The following is a 21,113-nucleotide window of genomic DNA, read 5'->3' on the forward strand; positions in this document are numbered from 1 at the left end:
ATTAATTATGAAATATATAATGTTAAATATCATCAGTAAATACTTAAATTATATATATGAAAATGGAATATAAATATATAATAAGTGAAAAGAAGAAAAAATATTTCAAAAAGGAAAACTGAAAAGAATTAAAGGAAAATATATAAAATATAGTGTACATTTTTCATATGGCATAATTCATTTCTGGAAATGGGAAAAATACTTTTGCATATCAATAAGAAAATATAATAAAATATGTATGTTGTGTATATTTTTTATTTCTTCGTTTTCCATAGATCAAAGATTCACGAAAACTTGATTTTCTTTCTGAAAAGTATTAATACAACAATTTGAAAACAATCGAACATGTTCATTAACTATTGTTGGACTATTGGGTAAAGCCACCATCTATGACTTTTGGACTTTTGCGACAGAACAAAAATCCATAGGCTGTTTAAATAATTGTTGGAACAACTGAAAACATTAACAACAAGAATACTAAAATAGTTACCAGTTTTATAAGGTATACAAGAGAAGAAATTATGTCGAATTGATGGTTTGCTCTTGCAGGTTTTAGAAGAAACTTAAGCGATTAAACAAGTTGAACGAATAGTTAGGGTTTTAACAGAAAAAATAGACAATCTAATTGAGCTGTAGAGCTAATTTTATTTTTTTTAGTGGGATAGTTTTTTTTTTCTTTGGGCTAAATGTAAATTTTAATAGGTGCACAATCATATATTTTAATGAATGCACATTTAAAATTCTTTTACTATTACAATAATTTAACCAAAAAAAAATGGGTGTCTGTGCACCCTTTCTACTAAGTGGCTTCATACCACAATTAGTAGTCATGGAAATATGCTCAACCAGTGGTCTTCCAAGAACAATAAGAGCAACTGGAGTTAAATACATAAGCTATATGGCCTTATCTTCCACTCTATTGCATTATTAAGGACTACTAAACGCATCGTCAGCCATTGTCATATGTCACTAATATCGTTCAAGGTTTGAGGGCGTCTTTGTCTAGGTTGCTCACGGTGCCCGGCTCCCGACCTCAGCCACTTCGGTTACTTTGGTATGTGCTCGTTTTTTTGCTTAGCTGGTTTCTAGGTTTGGTTTCCGCACTCCTGTTGGGGGGTTAATCTTTTGTCATATTAGGTTTTGATGTTTAGTTAAATTCCGTAATCTACTACTAGTTTTCTTTATAATTTTTTGTCACAAACTTGAAAATTGATACGGTGATGATTGGTTCGGTTGTGGCTTAAAGCTGTAGATGTTTAGCTGTAGATAAATTGGTTGTAACTGTAAAGTTGTGACTGTAGACTTTTTCTGCAGAGACTTTTGCTGTAGTTAAATTTGTTGTAGCTGTAAGTTATATGCTGTAGATATTTTAAAATAAAATATATGTAATATGTGTTGTATATATAAAATTATTATTTTATATGAATTAAAATAATTTATATTAATATTTTTTTTATAAATTATCAAAATTTATTGTAATTTAAAATGTGATATGTAAATAATATTTATATTATTTAAATATCATAATAATTAAAAAACACTCAAATTCAAAATTAAAATATTTATAAAAGTTTTTATTATGATTATATTATTTATTTGATATTATAGATATTTTTTTTCATTTTACAGATTCTACAGTCTATAAAAAAATGATGTAGCATTTTTATCTAAAATATATAAGAAAAAGTTTTGCTTTATTTTTTTTTGTTGTTGCTTTAAAAATAAAGGTACAGCATGATTGGTAAAACTAAATAAAAATTTGATGTAGACTTTAATTTTTAAAAGTAAAGCTACATTATGATTGGTAAAATTTAGTGATTTAAAATAAATAAAGCTAAAGTAGAAAGATAAAACTCATATATTTTCTTAAAACAACTCTAAATTAAAAGACAAAATGGAAAAAAAGTATTGGAAGATGTGAAGACCAACGAACGAAAGCTTGCCCGTTGACACAACAAAAATCAACCCATATATTTTCTTAAAACAACTCTAAATTATTTTTTACACAAGATACATTCATCTATTCTTCTATTCATATAGATAGTTGATATCACGTTCATCCAACGGCTAATAACAAATACACGTCGTAAGTCAATATTGGTTCAGCTTCGGCACAAAACTCTCAAGGTACAACGTGAGAAGCTCTAAGAAAACGTGAAAGCCACAACTAGTATATTATCAAACAACACAAAACACACACGAACACAAATAAAGACAAAGACAATGATTGTTCAGACAAATGTGTACCTACATGATTCTATTCATTCCTCTCTCTCGCCAAACTCAGGGACACAAACTCTCTCTGTCCAATATATATATATACTAACTCGCATCACACAATTCTGAACAAAGAACATTTCTTGGGAACTTAAAACTAACATTGATCGAGAGAAATGAGTAAGTTTGGTAGGTCTTTGTTGGGTGTAAGCCTATTACTGACCGTTCTTCTAGCGGCAGCCACCACCGCCGCAGAGTACTACAATTACGGAAGTGCCCTTGACAAGACCTTCTTGTTCTTTGAGGCTCAGCGATCAGGGAAGTTGCCTGCTACTCAACGCGTCAAATGGCGTGGCCATTCTGGTCTCAAGGATGGTCTTGCTCAAGGCGTAAGTCCCATATAACATACTCACAATGCTTATATATAATTAATGTTCTTGGATTTATACATGCTTATTAAAAACACACCAGTAAAAAAAATAGTTTATGTAATGATACTGAGGTTGGTGTATATATGAATGAACAGGTGAGCTTGGAAGGAGGATATTATGATGCAGGAGACCATGTGAAATTCGGTTTACCAATGGCTTTCTCAGTGACAATGCTATCGTGGGCAGCGGTTGATAACCGGAAAGAGCTATCCGGTTTGAACCAGATGCAACAGACATTGTGGTCAATCCGATGGGGTACTGATTACTTCATCAAAGCTCATCCTCAGCCTAATGTTCTATGGGGTCAAGTTGGAGATGGACAATCAGACCATTACTGTTGGGAACGTGCTGAAGACATGACAACTTCAAGAACAGCTTATAAGCTTGACCAGTACCATCCTGGCTCAGACTTAGCTGGTGAAACCGCTGCTGCTTTTGCCGCTGCTTCTTTGGCTTTCAAGCCTTATAACTCCTCTTACTCTGCTATCCTCTTAAGCCATGCTAAAGAGGTTTGTTTTTCTTAGTTTTGGTTTGGTTGTCTGGTTCGGTTTTGGTTTGGTTTATTTCGGTTCGGTTATTTTCTTCCTCTGTTTTTATTCATTTTAGGGAAGTTATTTGGTTATGTTTGGTTTGTTTATTTTGATTTTTATTTGTCCAGTTCCGGTTCGGTTTTGATTATAAATTCTGTCCAGTTATATGTCCACACACTATGAACCGGGTCGGTTAAGATTCTGAACATTTGGATCTTTGTTGTTGTGTGTGTTTCAGCTCTTCTCATTTGCTGACAAGTACAGAGGATTATACACTGATTCAATCCCAAATGCAAAAGCTTTCTACATGTCATCTGGTTACTCGGTATAACACCTTTGATCTGATCTCTCAAAATTTTTCCTTCTCTGAAATCTCTGATTATTGCTTCAATACAAATAAATAAAGTCTATATTGTGTAAATGTTTTGAAGGATGAGCTTCTTTGGGCTGCAGCTTGGCTACACCGTGCCACCGGGGACCAGTACTACTTAAAATACACTATAGACAATGCCGGTTACATGGGTGGAACTGGCTGGGGGATGAAAGAGTTCTCTTGGGATAACAAATACGCTGGTGTTCAAGTCCTTCTCTCCAAGGTAAACCAAAACTGGTTTCTTCAAGAATGTACTTTCCACAGTTTCAAGAATACTAATTTTGATTCTTGTTTGATTTTTGTGTGAATAGGTATTGTTAGAAGGTAAAGGCGGTCCGTATACTTCAACATTGAAGCAGTATCAGATGAAGGCTGATTACTTCTCTTGTGCTTGTCTCAAGAAGAATGGTGGCTACAACATTCAAACAACTCCTGGTATGTAAACTAGTACAGCTTTAAGTCATAAGCAAATCTAACAGCTAGTAAAATCTTCTGAATTCTTTAAGGGTGACAATTACAGGTGGTTTGATGTATGTTAGAGAGTGGAACAATCTGCAATATTCATCTGTGGCTGCGTTTCTTCTTGCGATTTATTCTGACTATCTCTCAGCAGCGAACGCTAAACTCAACTGTCCTGATGGTTCGGTTCAACCTCGAGCACTTCTAGACTTTGCTAGATCTCAGGTAAAAGTAAAACCAAATCTTTCAAGAACCAAAACATTTTTCTTGATTTAAATGCAGTAACCGAGTTTTTAACCACTTGCAGGCTGATTACATTCTTGGAAAGAACCGTCAAGGAATGAGTTACTTAGTTGGATATGGACCAAAATATCCAATCCGAGTTCACCATAGAGGCGCTTCAGTCCCTTCAATCTTTGTTCAACATTCTTCTGTGAGCTGTGTACAAGGATTTGATTCTTGGTATAGAAGAGCACAAGCTGATCCTAATGTTATCCATGGTGCTCTTGTTGGTGGACCAGACCAGAATGATAACTATTCCGATGACCGGACAAACTACGAGCAATCAGAACCAACTTTGTCAGGCACAGCCCCACTCGTTGGTCTATTCGCTAAACTCTCTGTAGGATCTTACGGAGGAGGATATTCCAAACCTTACCAAACAACAAAACCACCAGGTTTTTTTTTTAACTTGCTACGCACATCTTGTCTTTTCAAGCAGTGTCTGATTCTTATTTTTCTGAAAACTCTCACAGCTTCCTCATACAAAGCAACACCAACAACATACACTCCAAAGCAATCAGGTGCACCAATCGAGTTTCTACATTCAATAACTGCCAACTGGATGGCTGGGAACACGAGGTACTACAGACACAAAGTGATCATCAAGAACAATTCTCAGAAACAGATATCGGATCTCAAGCTCAAGATTGAAGACCTCTCAGGACCTATATGGGGGCTAATCCCAACGGGGCAAAAGAATACCTACCAGCTTCCTCAGTGGCAAAAGAGACTGAGAGCCGGACAAACACATGATTTTGTCTATGTACAAGGTGGTCCTCAGGCTAAAGTATCAGTCTTAAGTTACTACTAAGACTCTTTATTAGCATTCTGAGAAATGTAACTTTGCATCCCTTTGAGAGATGTTTTTGTTGTCACTCATTGTAGGATTAACGAAGGGAAAGACAATGATATAACACCAAAAGTACTCAAAACTGAGCTTAATTTAAACATCAAAACCAAAAATTCAAAGGTTCTGAGAAAAAAAAAAACAATAAAAAGACGCTGAAGTATCATAAGTTAAAGATTTAAAAAAAACATAAACAGCATTATCTTCTACAAGCTTTCTACTCGTCGCTGAAGACAGTCTTCTTAGCTGCAAAAATAAACAAAGAATCAGTGAGAAGTTGGGTTCTTGAACAAAGATCAAATAAACAAATTCAAGTTAAATACCTTGAGAAGTGAAACTAGGCCTTCCACGGCCGTTGTCTCTTCCTCCTCTGCCACGGCCACGGAAACCATCTCTTCCTCCTCTGCCACGGCCACGGAAATTATCTCTTCCTCCGCTAAAGCTGTTGCTCCTTCCACTGTTGAATCCACCACCACTGTTGTTCTCCTTCGGTCTAGGCTGATCAACGACGAGGTTCCATCCTCCCATGTCACTACCATTAAGTTCAAACGCCTTCTCTGTGCCTTCTTTGAACTCAACGTAAGCAATTCTGTTTAAAAAAAACAAAAGTTAGTTAAGCATCCTGAGGAAGTGGTAATAATAAAGTAGAGAGTAAAGTCACACACCCTCTCGAACCACCAGTTTCACGGTCAACGGGAACAGAGACCCTTGTGATCTCTCCACACGAAGCAAAGTGTTCAGTCAAGGCGCTCTTGATATCATTCGGAGCAAGAGAAGAGTCAAACCCCTTCACGAAAACCTCTTGGCCTCCACCACCACCGCTCCTGGAGTTATTACCAGTGCTGTAATAATTTGGCAAAGAGAATGTTATCAACACAAGAACATCAAAGTTCCAACAAAAGAAAACTGAAAAATTTAACTTACCCGCTCTGTGGAGTGTAAGCGGGTCTTTCACCCCTCTCTTGAGCAACATCAAGACGAAGTTCACGACCGAGCAAAGGTCTACCGTGAAACTCAAGTGCCTAAGTAACAAATGGTTTTAATCAGCAATCGACTTTAATGTAACATCATAAGCAAAAAAAAAAACTACTATCACCTTCTGTGCTTCTCCGGCGCTTGCAAACTCAACATGGCCAAAGCCTCTGAAACTGCCATCATCCCTGTTCGTAGCAAATCTAACATCAACAACTTGGCCAGCTTCCTTGAAGAATTCCTCACTGCATATGAAAAAATAAAGTTATGAAGAAAATGAAATTGCACAGAGAAAGAGATTATTTAGAGAGGACAGTGCTACTTACACATCGGATCTTTCAACTTGGAATGGGAGATTCGCAACAAAGAGAGTCTTTGATCCTCCTGTAGCAGGAGTCGATGGTGTCTTTGGCTGAAACAAAAATTAAATTATAAGCATGATATAGAAAGAGATTACAGCAGCTACAATGTTAAGAGAAGGGGTTATTTTTTACCTGTTGCTTCTCAGCATCCACCATTTCTACATCAGAGCTCTGTTTTCATTAAAGGGGAGTAACTTTCCATAAGCAAACAGCAAGAATGAGAAATAAACAATCAATAATAGGCAGGAAGCATTTCTCGAACCTTCTTCTTTGGGGTTTCTTTCTCATCCTCACTCTCAGACTCCTCAGAGCCAGAGTCATCGCTACTGCTATCCTTTTCAGCCTTCTTGGTACCTTCTTTAGCCTTTGGTGCAGGTTTTTCATCTTCACTTTCCTGTAAATCGACCACGTGGTCAAATGAATCAAATGTTTCCTTGTCATCAAAAGCTGCTTAATGGTACATTTAAAGAACATAAACTAACCTCATCAGAATCTTCCTCAGACGACTCTGAACTGCTTGCAGCCTTGGTAGCAACAGGAGCTGCCTTCTTAGCAACAGGTTTCACCTTCTCATCCTCGGATTCATCTTCTGAATCCTCCTCAGAGGATGAAGAATCCTTCGCAGCTGGCTTAGCTGCAGCAGGTTTCTTGGTAACAGCAACTTCTTCCTGAAAGAGAAGGTAACAACAATCAATTGTGTTAAGCAAAAAGCCAAGAAGAGCAGGCTAAACTTGTATAGTTGTATAGTAACCAGAAACTAACCTCATCTGAAGATTCCTCCTCAGAAGAAGATTCATCATTTGCCTTCTTTGCAACAGTTCCGTTAGTAGCCTTCTTTGGTGCGGGTTCCTTCAAACAACAGAAGGTTTTAGCAACATGCTTCACAAGATAAATTAACAACAAAGTGATAAACAGCTCTTACATCATCTGAAGAAGAGTCGTCATCATCACTGCTTGAAGCAGCCTTCACTGGAGCCTTCTTGGCAGGAACTTTCTTAGCCTAACACAATTTATTCATGGCAAATAAGTTTATCTCAGTGAACATAAACTTAAAGTAAACTTAATCTAAGTTTTCAAACAATTGAATCAACCATGTGACTATTAAGACATTATACCTTGTCCTCTTCCTCGGAATCAGAGGAATCAGACTCATCAGAGCTCTCCACCTTCTTGGGCACCTTCTTCTCAGCTTTCTCCTTCTTAACAGCAGCAACCACGTCTTTCTTCTGCTTCTTAAGGTTCACCTTGGTTTCCAAATCATCCTCAGGCTCTCTCTTACCTGAATAATAACAGCAAACACAGTTAAAAATCAAACAACCCCTTCAGAATTAAACAATTACATCAACAAAAGGGTTCAAAAAACAAAGATTTAGCCATCAATTAAACTCAAACAGAACACAAAAGCAAGCATGTAATAGATGGGCAAACCAAAGTACAGAACTTTATCTATCATCAGACATAAAACCATAAAGTTGTTACCTTTCTTCAAAGGTTTGGTCGCCTTAATGGCAGCAGGGGCTGCTTCAACCTGAAAATTACGAAACACAAACAAAGTTTCATTAAAATTTAAAGACAGAGTACGAAGAAAGAACAAACTAGCAAAACCCAGAAGGAGAAGAAGATTACTTTGGTGGCGGATTTTTTACCCATGGCGAATTTGAGAACTGCAGAGAGAGAGAGAGGCAAATAAGCTGCGTAAGATATTTTTCGATTTAGGGTTTTAGGAGTTTGTATTTATAATCGTTTTGATTTTGGTTTGGGGATATAGTTGTCTTTTTCGTTTTTACATCTAACGGCTATCTCCTCGCGCGTGTTATTTGATCTGTGCCGTCCATATGTGGCGGAAGTCTGATTATGGAAACAGATTTTACTTGATATGTGGCAGCGGGTAGGCCAAAGATGGGCTGACTTTATTAGGCTTGTAGTGGGCTAGGCCTTTGTTTATTGTTCTGTCCGGCCTCGGAAAATGTCATTTATATAAAATCTACTTCTTTGCCTTTTTCTTTTCCTTTTGACTCGTACTTTCAAAATGCGGATTTGTTTTCCCCTTAATTTTTTTTTCAAAATTAGAAAATAATTATGAAATGTAATATTTTCATATATTTTTATTTTATTTTAAATGTACCTCAACAATGAAATTTTGAATGTGTATCCATATTCTAACAGAGGCGTCATTTACTTTCCATGTAAAACTTCTTACAAGAGGCATGTATTTGTATCCCTTATACATGTATAAAACATTGAAAAAGCAACGTTAGAGAAAAACTTAATATGTTATTTTATTCAATCAATTCTCTAAATTTGTACAGGTGCATGTAGTTGTCCAAAAAGAAAAGTACATGTGCATATATTGGCGAAAGAAGAGGTATACATGGGGATGTCATTGCTTAAGTATTTTCCGGTGACTATGGTTGACACATTAGTGATTTTGATGGCTAAGGCAATGTTATTTATGTATGGAGATCCCTCCAAGTAGTGAATTTTCCTACCAAAAAGGGTTTTCACCACCAAATTCTTTACCGCGAGAACTCCAGTCATTAGTGAGGGAACTGTCCAAAAGATTTGAGACAAAAGATTCAAGTATCTTCTATTTTCCATAAGAAAATCTTGCCATCCCAAATCTTTTGGAAAGTTCCCTCACTGATGATTGGAGTTCTCCAGGTAAAGAATTTGGTGGTGAAAGGACCTTGTTTGGTCGGATGATCGAGCCAATACTTGTATGGATCTACGTACATAAATAACCCTGCTTAGCCATCAAAATCACCAATATGTCAACCATAGTCACTGGAAATACTTCAGCAATGACATCTCCTAGTATCCTCTTCTTTGGTCAATACATTCCTCTGAAATACATGCCTCTGCAGTACATACATCTGCACAAATTCAGAGAATGAAATAAATATATTGACATAGGGGTAACAAAAAAAAAGAGAATATTAAAAAATTAGATGTTGAGCGTTTATTATTTTTTGAAATAAAAGATTTATTTCCTTTGCTAAAGTTGAAAAACTGAAGACACTGATAAGACTCATATTGTACTAAACTAGCAAAAGATCATAGCGACTAGCATTATCATATGATACTATGGTTTATGAGCTCAACACTCAATAATTCAAACAAGATTTTAATGAATATATAAAACATCAATTATTTTTGAGAGGCATATTAGTAATTATTTCACACCAAAAAATAAAATCGTAAACAATAAATTGACATGCAAGAGAAGTGTGCAGCTTTAACGTTCATTCATTCACAAATTAATAATTAAAAGACAAAGCTACATTAATTCATTTACTTACTGAACGTATTTGCATCCAATTTGTTTAGATCAAAGAAACTCCAAACCTGAATTTTCACCTTCGACCACAAGAAAAAAAAATTTACCTTTAAAGTCACGTCCAAAGTGTACAGACTTGAATGCACAATATCTCTGGTAAAAGTACCAAGCCTTTCACCGTCAGAAGATACTGATCTCTATTTTCTTCAGTTGCAACCGACAGAAACTCCAACCAGCACCACAAACTCTGGAGGTTGTACTGATCGTCGTTTGTGGTGGTTGTGACTGGAGTGAACGGAGAATGTTACATTCCGGCGGTGAAACGGCTTGATATTTTCAATGGTGAAATTGTGCATTCAAGTAATTACAAATCTGGACATGACTTAAAAGGTAAAACTGTTCTTGTGGCTAGAGGTGGAAATTCTAGTATGGAGATGTGCTTTGCTCTTAATAACTTGGATGCTCGTATGGCCGTTTCAACAAGAAAATATGGCATTTTCTGACGGAATTCCCGAGGGAATAAATATTATAACTCCTTTAAGTAACTTAAATAATATCGCTTTTGTCTTCTAATTATTAATTTATGAATGCATGAACGTTAAAGCTGCATACTTCTATTGTATGTCAAATTGTGGTTTAGATTTTTTTCCTCTCAATGTGAAATAATTACTAATATGCCTATCAACAATATTTATCTATTTGTGGTTAAAGCTCCCTCCGTTTTTTAGTGATAGACTTTTTTAAAAAAAAGTTTGTTTCACAAAGATGTATTTTTTGTATTTTCTATAAAAAAATTGTAAACTTCAAAAAAAAAATTGACTTTCTTAAATTACTATTGGTTAAAAATTATTGAAAATTACAGAAACCAATACATTTATTATTGTAGTTTAATGTGTTTTTTAATATGTGTGAAAATACTAAAAAGTCTATCTTTGTGGAACGGAGGGAGTATGATATTTGGCTAGCTTAGTAATATATGATTTTTATCAATGTCTTTGGTCTCTTCAACTTTGACCAAGAAACAAATCTTTTATTTCTCAAACGTTTTTAAATAAATGCTTAACCAATAAACCATCTAATTAATATTTTTATTTTTTTTGTTACCATATGTTGTTTTATTCAATCCCTCCTCTAAATTTGTATACATGAATGTCGTTGCTAAAGTATTTTCCGGTGACTATGATTGACACAATGGTGATGTTTAGCAACGACATCACCATTGTGACTATGATTGACACAATGGTGATTTGTATACAAGAAACAAATCTTTTATTTCTCAAACGTTTTTAAATAAATGCTTAACCAATAAACCATCTAATTAATATTTTTATTTTTTTTGTTACCATATGTTGTTTTATTCAATCCCTCCTCTAAATTTGTATACATGAATGTCGTTGCTAAAGTATTTTCCGGTGACTATGATTGACACAATAGTCACTATGATTGACACAATGGTGACTATGATTGACACATCACCATTGTGTCAATCATAGTCACCGGAAAATACTTTAGCAACGACATTCATGTATACAAATTTAGAGGAGGGATTGAATAAAACAACATATGGTAACAAAAAAAATAAAAATAATAATTAGATGGTTTATTGGTTAAGCATTTATTTAAAAACGTTTGACAAATAAAAGATTTGTTTCTTGTATACAAATCACCATTGTGTCAATAAAAGATTTCCGGTGACTAAAATTCTTTACCGGATAAGTAACCGATGTGGAAACTGTCCAAAGGGTTCGAGACGGCAAGATTCAGGTACCTTCTATTGTCAATCTATTTTTTAACACATTGTCCACCAAATTTCATATTCATATTTATTAATGTGATTTCTATGTAATGGGTAGTGTTAAACATATTCCGTAAATACTTAATTTATGTCTATATATATATAAGTGAAAAAATAAAAAAAATATTGAATAACGAAAAGAAAACGAAAATACGAAAAAATAAAATAAAAGAATTGAAGGAAAAAGTATAAAAAATGTAATGTAGATTTATTAATAAGTTTTAAAAAATACTCTGACAACTAAATCGTGAAATATTATTGTGTACATTTTTCATATCTAAAAAGTGAAAACCTTTATTTCTTAAAATGGCAAAAAATAATTTAGTATATCATAACAAAATAGTATAAACATTATTTTTATATGTTTTTATTTCTTCATTTTCCATAAACCGAGGCTTCACAAAAACTTGATTTACTTGTCACTGGCTATTGATGCACTATAGGTTATCAATGGTGGCATATAAAGCATCAATGGCAAGACTTTGACGTTTTCAAATGGTATGAAACAGATTTATTTGCAATTTTGTTTGCAGTTATCCCAAAAACCCTCTACACAAAATAAATACAAACCTCTTTAACGTAACTGACTGAATAATATATGATAATGGTTATGTGTTTTGTGAAACTATAAACACAAGACTATGAGTATGTGATAAAGAATGATGGCTTTCCCGAAAAAAATGTCGAAGCATTGGTATGGAGAGAATCTTTACTGTGTTGGATTTTCCTGTAAGGGGATCCCCATAGCCGCTCAAGATGTTATTTCCATCGCCGAAGACATCAAAGCAACCTTGGCAACCAAATATTAAAGACTTTTTGAATTAAAGAAGGAACCATTGTGTCAGTTTTGGTTGAGTCTGGTGTTTCATCTCAGTGTTCATGTCTGTAAGTGTGTTTTGTCTATGAATGAATCAGTAAAATGGTGGCATATATTCATATATTGTAGATGCACATTATATGTCCTTCATCAGAATAAAAACAATATTTGATTCAGATATGTAAATTGGTTTTTGTATCATATATGTTCCTATGTTAATGTTGACCCATATAAAACTCAAACGATATCATTACTTCCAGTGTGCAACAGTTCAATGCATAACTGAATCTAGAGATCATGCATAAATGTTTGAAAATATAAAATAAAATAAGAACTGTTTGGTTGAACAAAAAAAAAGAAAAGTTTATAAATTAGTTTTTTGTACTTTATAGCAAAAACTAGTTATCTATCTAACGTTTCTTAGAAAACATGGATCTAATGAAGACTAACATAACAACATATTGCAAAAATAAGCGCCTGAGAATCTTCACAAAAACGTTTTTCACAAAAAAAAAAAAAAAAAACCCACCAAGAGGGTCATTGCGGTGTCAGCATTTGGTCGGAACACACATCCAGTGCCATCGTTGGCCCTTGGTCAACCTTGTTAGTGTGTTAGACTCGATTCTGTGCAGGTTAAGGATCCCATACTTGTTAAGAGGCAGTCGCGGTTACAATCCATGTTCTTGCATTCTGTTTCGTCGTCAATGGCGAGTGTGTATAGCTTGGATTCTTCTTAAGCTCGCTCAGGTGTGTCTATTTTGGATCCTCCTCTCACTTTCTTCGTCTCGTGCTTAAAGGTCAATGAAGATTACATGCTGTGATAAGAACATCAAGAACCAGCTACTTCTAGTGACGTCTTGGGAATTATGGCATCCCAGGCAACAAGGTTAAACCCACCTTCCCCGGGTTACCATCATCGTTGAGAACGGGAACTGGTAACTGAAGGATTCTCGAACTATCTAGCGAAAAGTGCCAGTTAGATAGTGATGTGAAGCTAGTTGCGTAAGATTAAAATTAGTTTAATTTTCTTCGAGACAAAGTTGTAACCGACATTGGATGCCCGGGTTTTAGAATTTATTATATAGTTCTATATTTAAAAAAACAACTGCACACTTCTTTTGCATGTCAAATTGTGGTTTAGATTTTTTTTAGTCTGAAATAATTACTACTATGCCTCTCAACAATAATTGATATTTTATCTATTCATGGTTAAATACTCATTTGGATTATTGATGTTTGAGTTCTATAGACCGTAGTGATATATGATAGTGCTAATCGCTATGATCTTTGGCTAGTTTTTTTTTTTTTTGGTCAACTTTGGCTAGCTTATTATATTATGAGTTTTATCAATGTATTTGGTTTCTTCAACTTTAATAAGGAAAAGAAGTTATTTATTTCTCAAAACAATAGTAAGCGCTTAACAACTAACTTTTTAATATTCTTAAATGGTGAACTCTTAAGAAAAATCCATTCTCTAAATTCGTGCAGAAGCATGTATTGACCAAACAAGAGGTATACTTGTGGATTTCATTGCTGAAGTATTTTTCGGTGACTATGGTTGCACATTGGTGATATTGATGGCTAAGGAAATGTTATTGAAGTACGGAGATCCCTCCAAATATGGATTTGTTTGACCAAAACAAGGTCTTTCCGCCACCAAATTATTTATCGGGAGAACTCCAGTCATTGATCTGGGAATTGTCCAAAATATTTGCGACGGCAAGATTCAATACTTTCTACTGTCCATCAACTTTTTTAACACATTGTCCATCAAATTTCATATTCATCTTTATTAATTAGATTTTTATGTAATAACTCGTATTAAATATATTCAGTAAAGCATTATTTATATTTATGAAAAGGAAATATATATATATAACAAGTGAAAACAATAAAAAGAATATTTGAAAATCAAATACAAACGAAGAAAAAGAAAAACAATGAAGAAAATAAAATAATTAAAGGAATTTTTCTGAAAATTTAATGTAAATTTATCTATAAGTTTTACACGCAAAAAATGACAACTAAAACATGAAAAAAATTCTTCTAAATATGAAAATACAACTATGAGTTATTAAAAGAACTTAGTATTACCAGTTATACGAGTCATATATATTGTTTTCTTAGTTGTACTAGGTATATCAGTTATACCAGGACTTACATAAACAAAATACAAAATTTTAATTAAAATAACCATACAAGCAACAAGAAACTAACTACACTATATTAAAATCAAACTAGAATCTTAGGAACATATCATAGCAAAGTTGAATATTCTGCAAAATCAAGTACATTAAAATATCTTAACTCAATAACTCATAAATCACTGGTTTAGTTAACATAATATAAAATATAAAACAAAAACAAAATAAATATTAATAACTATTACAAATTATTGTTTTACTAAATATTAATTTCTGCGTATACATACGGTGATTCACCTAGTATAAGTGTATATTGTAATCCAATCTTTCTGGTGGTTGTTTTGAGAATTCCTTAGTATCTGGCCGTTTCCAAAATAGATTTGATGTCTTGGGCGACAGACATCGCATCTTGAGCGGCTCCAGCGATTCCCTTCCTTGAAAATCCAGCACAATAAATATTTTTCTCTCCTTTCCAATGATCTGGCATTGGATTTTTGGGGAAGCCATCATCCCGCATCACGTACTCATAGTTCTAGTGTTAAAATTTTTACAAAACACATAACCATTATCATTTTATTCAATCAGTTACATTAAAGTGGTTTTAATTTTTTTTTTTGTAGATTGGTTTTTATTGGGGGGGGGGGGGGGGGGGGGGGGGGGTTTAGGACAAAGTATCAATTATAATTGGGAGGCCTTTTTGTAACACATTGGGAGGCTTTTCTGTAACACATTGGGAGGCATATAAGTAATTATTTCACACTGAATTAGGAAAAATCTAAACAACATTTTGACATGCAAGAGAAGTGTGCAGCTTTAACGTTTTTTTTTTTGTAAAACAAACAGCTTTAACGTTCATGCATTCAAAAATAATAATTAATTAAAAGCTTAATATTTACACCAAAAAAAAATAATAATTAAAAGACCAAAGAAACATTAATGAATTAATACTTACTGGAGTCCTAATGAGAACGGCGGTATTAGCATCGAAGTTATTTAGATCAAAGCTTATTTCCATCCCGGAGTTTCCTCCTCCGACTACGAGAACATTTTTATCTTTGTAGTCACGTCCGGACTTGTACATACTGGAATGCACAACCTCGCCATAGAAATTATTAAGTCCTTTTACCTCAGGAATGTATCTATCTCCGTTCTCTCCCGTTGCGACCACGACAAACTCCGACCAGTACACTTCGATTTCTCCGGTCACTGTGTTTTCGGCCTCTACCCTCCACTTGTTGTTAGACACGTCAAACATTGTGAACTTCACGGTTCGGTTATATCTAGGATTTATGTCAAAACGGGTGACATAAGCGTCAAGGTAATCGATGAAAAATTCTTTGGGCATGAAAGTTGGAACATCAGGACCATGCGGCATGAAAGGCAGCTGACAGAAGTTTTTGGCTAAGTGAAGTTTGAGACGGTCGTAGGCTCGTTTCTTCCAAAGTGATGCATATACGTCTTCTTTCTCGAGGATCAAGTTTGGGATTGAGTGTTTGTTTAGACAAACTGATGTTGCTAAACCAGCTGGTCCAGCTCCCACAATCACCACTACAGTCTCCATATCTATATATCTCGACCGTGTGTTTAGGTATGATAGATTTTTTCTTTGTGTTGTTCGAAGATGTTCATTAATTCTGCTGTTATATAGAGATATGAGGACATCGTGATATGTGTGAGCAAAAACGATGAAATAAGGAATCTTAAAATTTTTGACACTTGTAACACAATGCTGGCTGGGAACACGAGGTACTACAGACACAAAGTGATTATCAAGAACAATTCTAAGAAACAGATATCGGATCTCAAGCTCAAGATTGAAGACCTCTCGGGACCTATATGGGGTCTAATCCCAACAGGGCAAAAGAATACCTACCAGCTTCCTCAGTGGCAAAAGACTCTGAGAGCCGGACAAACACATGATTTTGTCTATGTACAAGGTGGTCCTCAGGCTAAAGTATCAGTCTTAAGTTACTACTAAGACTCTTTATTAGCATTCTGAGAAATGTAACTTTGCATCCCTTTGAGAGATGTTTTTGTTGTCTACGTATCAATCATTGTAGGATTAACGAAGGGAAAGACAATGATATAACATCAAAAGTACTCAAAACTGAGCTTAATTTTAACATCAACAGCAAAAAAATTCAAAGGTTCTGAGAAAAAGAAAAAAAAAATCCAAAACAATAAAAAAGACGATGAAGTATCATAAGTTTAGACTTTAAAAAAAAACATAAACAGCACTATCTTCTACAAGCTTTCTACTCGTCGCTGAAGACAGTCTTCTTACCTGCAAAAATAAACAAAGAATCAGTGAGAAGTTGGGTTCTTGAACAAACAAAGATCAAATAAACAAATTCATGTTAACTACCTTGAGAAGTGAAACTAGGCCTTCCACGGCCGTTGTCTCTTCCTCCTCTGCCACGGCCACGGAAACCATCACTTCCTCCTCTGCCACGGCCACGGAAATTATCTCTTCCTCCGCTAAAGCTGTTGCTCCTTCCACTGTTGAATCCACCACCACTGTTGTTCTCCTTCGGTCTAGGCTGATCAACGACGAGGTTCCATCCTCCCATGTCACTACCATTAAGTTCAAACGCCTTCTCTGTGCCTTCTTTGAACTCAACGTAAGCAATTCTGTTTTAAAAAAAAAACAAAAGCTAGTTAACATCCTGAGGAAGTGGTAACAACAATAAAGTAGAGAGTAAAGTCACACACCCTCTCGAACCACCAGTTTCACGGTCAACGGGAACAGAGACCCTTGTGATCTCTCCACATGAAGCAAAGTGTTCAGTCAAGGCGCTCTTGATATCATTCGGAGCAAGAGAAGAGTCAAACCCCTTCACGAAAACCTCTTGGCCTCCACCACCACCGCTCCTGGAGTTATTACCAGTGCTGTAATAATTTGGCAAAGAGAATGTTATCAACACAAGAACATCAAAGTCCCAACAAAAGAAAACTGAAAAATTTAACTTACCCGCTCTGTGGAGTGTAAGCGGGTCTTTCACCCCTCTCTTGAGCAACATCAAGACGAAGTTCACGACCGAGCAAAGGTCTACCGTGAAACTCAAGTGCCTAAGTAACAAATGGTTTTAATCAGCAATCTACTTTAATGTTTCAACATAAGCAAAACAAAAAAAAACTACTATCACCTTCTGTGCTTCTCCGGCGCTTGCAAACTCAACATGGCCAAAGCCTCTGAAGCTGCCATCATCCCTGTTCGTAGCAAATCTAACATCAACAACTTGGCCAGCTTCCTTGAAGAATTCCTCACTGTATATGAAAAAATAAAGTTATGAAGAAAATGAAATTGCACAGAGAAAGAGATTATTTAGAGAGGACAGTGCTACTACTTACACATCTGATCTTTCAACTTGGAATGGGAGATTCCCAACAAAGAGTGTCTTTGTTCCTCCTGTAGCAGGAGTCGATGGTGTCTTTGGCTGAAACAAAAATTAAATTATAAGCATGATATAGACAGAGATTACAGCACCTACAATGTTAAGAGAAGGAGTAACTTTACCTGTTGCTTCTCAGCATCCACCATTTCTACATCAGAGCTCTGTTTTCATTAGAGGGAGTAACTTTCCGTCAGCAAACAGCAAGTAAAAGAAATAAACAATCAAATAATATGCAGGAAGCATTGCTCGAACCTTCTTCTTTGGGGTTTCTTTCTCATCCTCACTCTCAGACTCCTCAGAGCCAGAGTCATCGCTACTGCTATCCTTTTCAGCCTTCTTGGTACCTTCTTTAGCCTTTGGTGCAGGTTTTTCATCTTCACTTTCCTGTAAATCGACCACGTGGTCAAATGAATGTTTCCTTGTCATCAAAAGCTGCTTAATGGTACATTTAAAGAACATAAACTAACCTCATCAGAATCTTCCTCAGACGACTCTGAACTGCTTGCAGCCTTGGTAGCAACAGGAGCTGCCTTCTTAGCAACAGGTTTCACCTTCTCATCCTCGGATTCATCTTCTGAATCCTCCTCAGAGGATGAAGAATCCTTCGCAGCTGGCTTAGCTGCAGCAGGTTTCTTGGTAACAGCAACTTCTTCCTGAAAGAGAAGGTAACAACAGTCTAATGTGTTAGCAAAAAAAAAGCCAAGAAGAGCAGGCTAAACTTGATAGTAATCAGAAACTAACCTCATCTGAAGATTCCTCCTCAGAAGAAGATTCATCTTTTGCCTTCTTCGCAACAGTTCCGTTAGTAGCCTTCTTTGGTGTGGGTTCCTTCAGAAACAGAATTAAAGGTTTAAGCAACATGCATCACAAGATAAATTAACAACAAAGTGATAAACAGCTCTTACATCATCTGAAGAAGAGTCGTCATCATCACTGCTTGAAGCAGCCTTCACTGGAGCCTTCTTGGCAGGAACTTTCTTAGCCTAACACAATTTAATCATCGCAAATAAGAACAGGATACATCCAAAGTATCTAAGTGAACATAAACAATACATAACTTACTACAGCAGAACACAGTTAAGGTTTTCATACGAATTAATCAACCATGAGATTAGTAGTATATTTTACCTGTTGCTTCTCAGCATCCACCATTTCTACATCAGAGCTCTGTTTTCATTAGAGGGAGTAACTTTCCGTCAGCAAACAGCAAGTAAAAGAAATAAACAATCAAATAATATGCAGGAAGCATTGCTGGAACCTTCTTCTTTGGGGTTTCTTTCGCATCCTCACTCTCAGACTCCTCAGAGCCAGAGTCATCGCTACTGCTATCCTTTTCAGCCTTCTTGGTACCTTCTTTAGCCTTTGGTGCAGGTTTTTCATCTTCACTTTCCTGTAAATCGACCACGTGGTCAAATGAATCAAATGTTTCCTTGTCATCAAAAGCTGCTTAATGGTACATTTAAAGAACATAAACTAACCTCATCAGAATCTTCCTCAGACGACTCCGAACTGCTTGCAGCCTTGGTAGCAACAGGAGCTGCCTTCTTAGCAACAGGTTTCACCTTCTCATCCTCGGATTCATCTTCAGAATCCTCCTCAGAGGATGAAGAATCCTTCGCAGCTGGCTTAGCTGCAGCAGGTTTCTTGGTAACAGCAACTTCTTCCTGAAAGAGAAGGTAACAACAATCAATTGTGTTAAGCAAAAAGCCAAGAAGAGCAGGCTAAACTTGTATAGTTGTATAGTAACCAGAAACTAACCTCATCTGAAGATTCCTCCTCAGAAGAAGATTCATCCTTTGCCTTCTTTGCAACAGTTCCGTTAGTAGCCTTCTTTGGTGTGGGTTCCTTCAGAAACAGAATTAAAGGTTTAAGCAACATGCATCACAAGATAAATGAACAACAAAGTGATAAACAGCTCTTACATCATCTGAAGAAGAGTCGTCATCATCACTGCTTGAAGCAGCCTTCACTGGAGCCTTCTTGGCAGGAACTTTCTTAGCCTAGCACAATTTAATCATGGCAAATAAGAACAGGGTTCTTCAAAAGAATCTCATATACAAAACAAAGCTTAAAGTAAACTTAATCTAAGTTTTCAAACAATTGAATCAACCATGTGACTATTAAGACATTATACCTTCTTCTCTTCCTCAGACTCAGAGGAATCAGACTCATCAGAGCTCTCCACCTTCTTGGGCACCTTCTTCTCAGCTTTCTCCTTCTTAACAGCAGCAACCACGTCTTTCTTCTGCTTCTTAAGGTTCACCTTGGTTTCCAAATCATCCTCAGGCTCTCTCTTACCTGAATAATAACAGCAAACACAGTTAAAAATCAAACAACCCCTTCAGAATTAAACAATTACATCAACAAAAGGGTTCAAAAAACAAAGATTTAGCCATCAATTAAACTCAAACAGAACACAAAAGCAAGCATGTAATAGATGGGCAAACCAAAGTACAGAACTTTATCTATCATCAGACATAAAACCATAAAGTTGTTACCTTTCTTCAAAGGTTTGGTCGCCTTAATGGCAGCAGGGGCTGCTTCAACCTGTAAATTACGAAACACAAACAAAGTTTCAATTAAAGTTCGAGACAGAGTACGAGGAAGAACAAACTAGCAAAACCCAGAAGGAGAAGAAGATTACTTTGGTGGCGGATTTTTTACCCATGGCGAATTTGAGAACTGCAGAGAGAGAGAGAGAGAGAGAGAGAGAGAGGCAAATAAGCTGCGTAAGATATTTTTCGATTTAGGGTTTTCGGAGTTTGTATTTATAATCGTTTTGATTTTGGTTTGGGGGTACGAGTTCTCTTTTTCCTTAGACCATCTCCAACCCATCTCTATAATAGAGATCTCTAAAATAGAGAAAAAAATAGAGATAGTATTTTTGCTCCAATGTGTTTCTCTATAATAGAGAAATGCTATATTTGCCTCTATAAATAGAGGAATGCTATTTTTATCCTCTATATTTAGGGGAAAAAATAACATTCCTCTATTTATAGAAACAAATATAGCATTCCTCTATTATAGAGGAACATATTGGAGCAAAAATATCATCTCTATTTTATCTCTATTTTAGAGATCTCTATTATGGAGATGGGTTGGAGATGCTCTTAGTCAAGAAAGTATCATTCTGTTATTGCTTTCTAGTATTAGTACTAGTTTAAAACTCATCTAAATCATTGGTTGCACTTAGATTAAGTGAGTACTTGCAT

General features: G+C 35.6%; 3 protein-coding genes and 1 long non-coding RNA gene across 4 annotated transcripts; 1 reads left to right on the forward strand and 3 right to left on the reverse strand.

Annotated features, from left to right (window-relative positions):
• The first annotated feature begins 1,682 nt into the window (after nt 1–1,682).
• Nucleotides 1,683–5,275, forward strand: LOC103871434 (endoglucanase 5). Its single transcript, XM_009149683.3, has 8 exons — nt 1,683–2,606; nt 2,744–3,157; nt 3,417–3,503; nt 3,610–3,774; nt 3,863–3,986; nt 4,072–4,235; nt 4,318–4,687; nt 4,766–5,275. The coding sequence occupies exons 1-8, from the start codon at nt 2,394–2,396 to the stop codon at nt 5,101–5,103; spliced, it is 1,875 nt and encodes a 624-aa protein (XP_009147931.1). The 5' UTR covers nt 1,683–2,393; the 3' UTR covers nt 5,104–5,275.
• On the reverse strand, nt 5,180–20,719 carry LOC103871689 (nucleolin 1). Its single transcript, XM_033272667.1, has 24 exons — nt 20,546–20,719; nt 20,400–20,448; nt 20,036–20,199; nt 19,824–19,901; nt 19,660–19,746; nt 19,380–19,565; nt 19,160–19,291; nt 19,030–19,068; nt 18,807–18,884; nt 18,643–18,729; nt 18,369–18,554; nt 18,154–18,285; nt 18,024–18,062; nt 7,396–7,473; nt 7,236–7,322; nt 6,956–7,141; nt 6,736–6,867; nt 6,606–6,644; nt 6,438–6,523; nt 6,236–6,356; nt 6,064–6,161; nt 5,805–5,981; nt 5,463–5,728; nt 5,180–5,385 (listed from the first exon to the last, which is right to left on the reverse strand). Exons 1-24 carry the CDS (start codon nt 20,567–20,569, stop codon nt 5,357–5,359), a joined length of 2,580 nt encoding a protein of 859 aa, XP_033128558.1. The 5' UTR covers nt 20,570–20,719; the 3' UTR covers nt 5,180–5,356.
• LOC117125877 lies at nt 7,952–10,274 on the reverse strand. The gene is made up of 2 exons (XR_004448336.1): nt 8,100–10,274; nt 7,952–8,001 (listed from the first exon to the last, which is right to left on the reverse strand). It is a non-coding gene; the product is annotated as an uncharacterized LOC117125877 (long non-coding RNA).
• Nucleotides 12,566–16,765, reverse strand: LOC117125876 (probable indole-3-pyruvate monooxygenase YUCCA10). The gene is made up of 2 exons (XM_033272669.1): nt 15,459–16,765; nt 12,566–15,038 (listed from the first exon to the last, which is right to left on the reverse strand). The coding sequence occupies exons 1-2, from the start codon at nt 16,065–16,067 to the stop codon at nt 14,859–14,861; spliced, it is 789 nt and encodes a 262-aa protein (XP_033128560.1). The 5' UTR covers nt 16,068–16,765; the 3' UTR covers nt 12,566–14,858.
• Nucleotides 20,720–21,113: the final 394 nt, after the last annotated feature.

The sequence above is a fragment of the Brassica rapa genome, chromosome A06 (assembly GCF_000309985.2).
Source record: "Brassica rapa cultivar Chiifu-401-42 chromosome A06, CAAS_Brap_v3.01, whole genome shotgun sequence".
Lineage (NCBI taxonomy): Eukaryota > Viridiplantae > Streptophyta > Magnoliopsida > Brassicales > Brassicaceae > Brassica > Brassica rapa.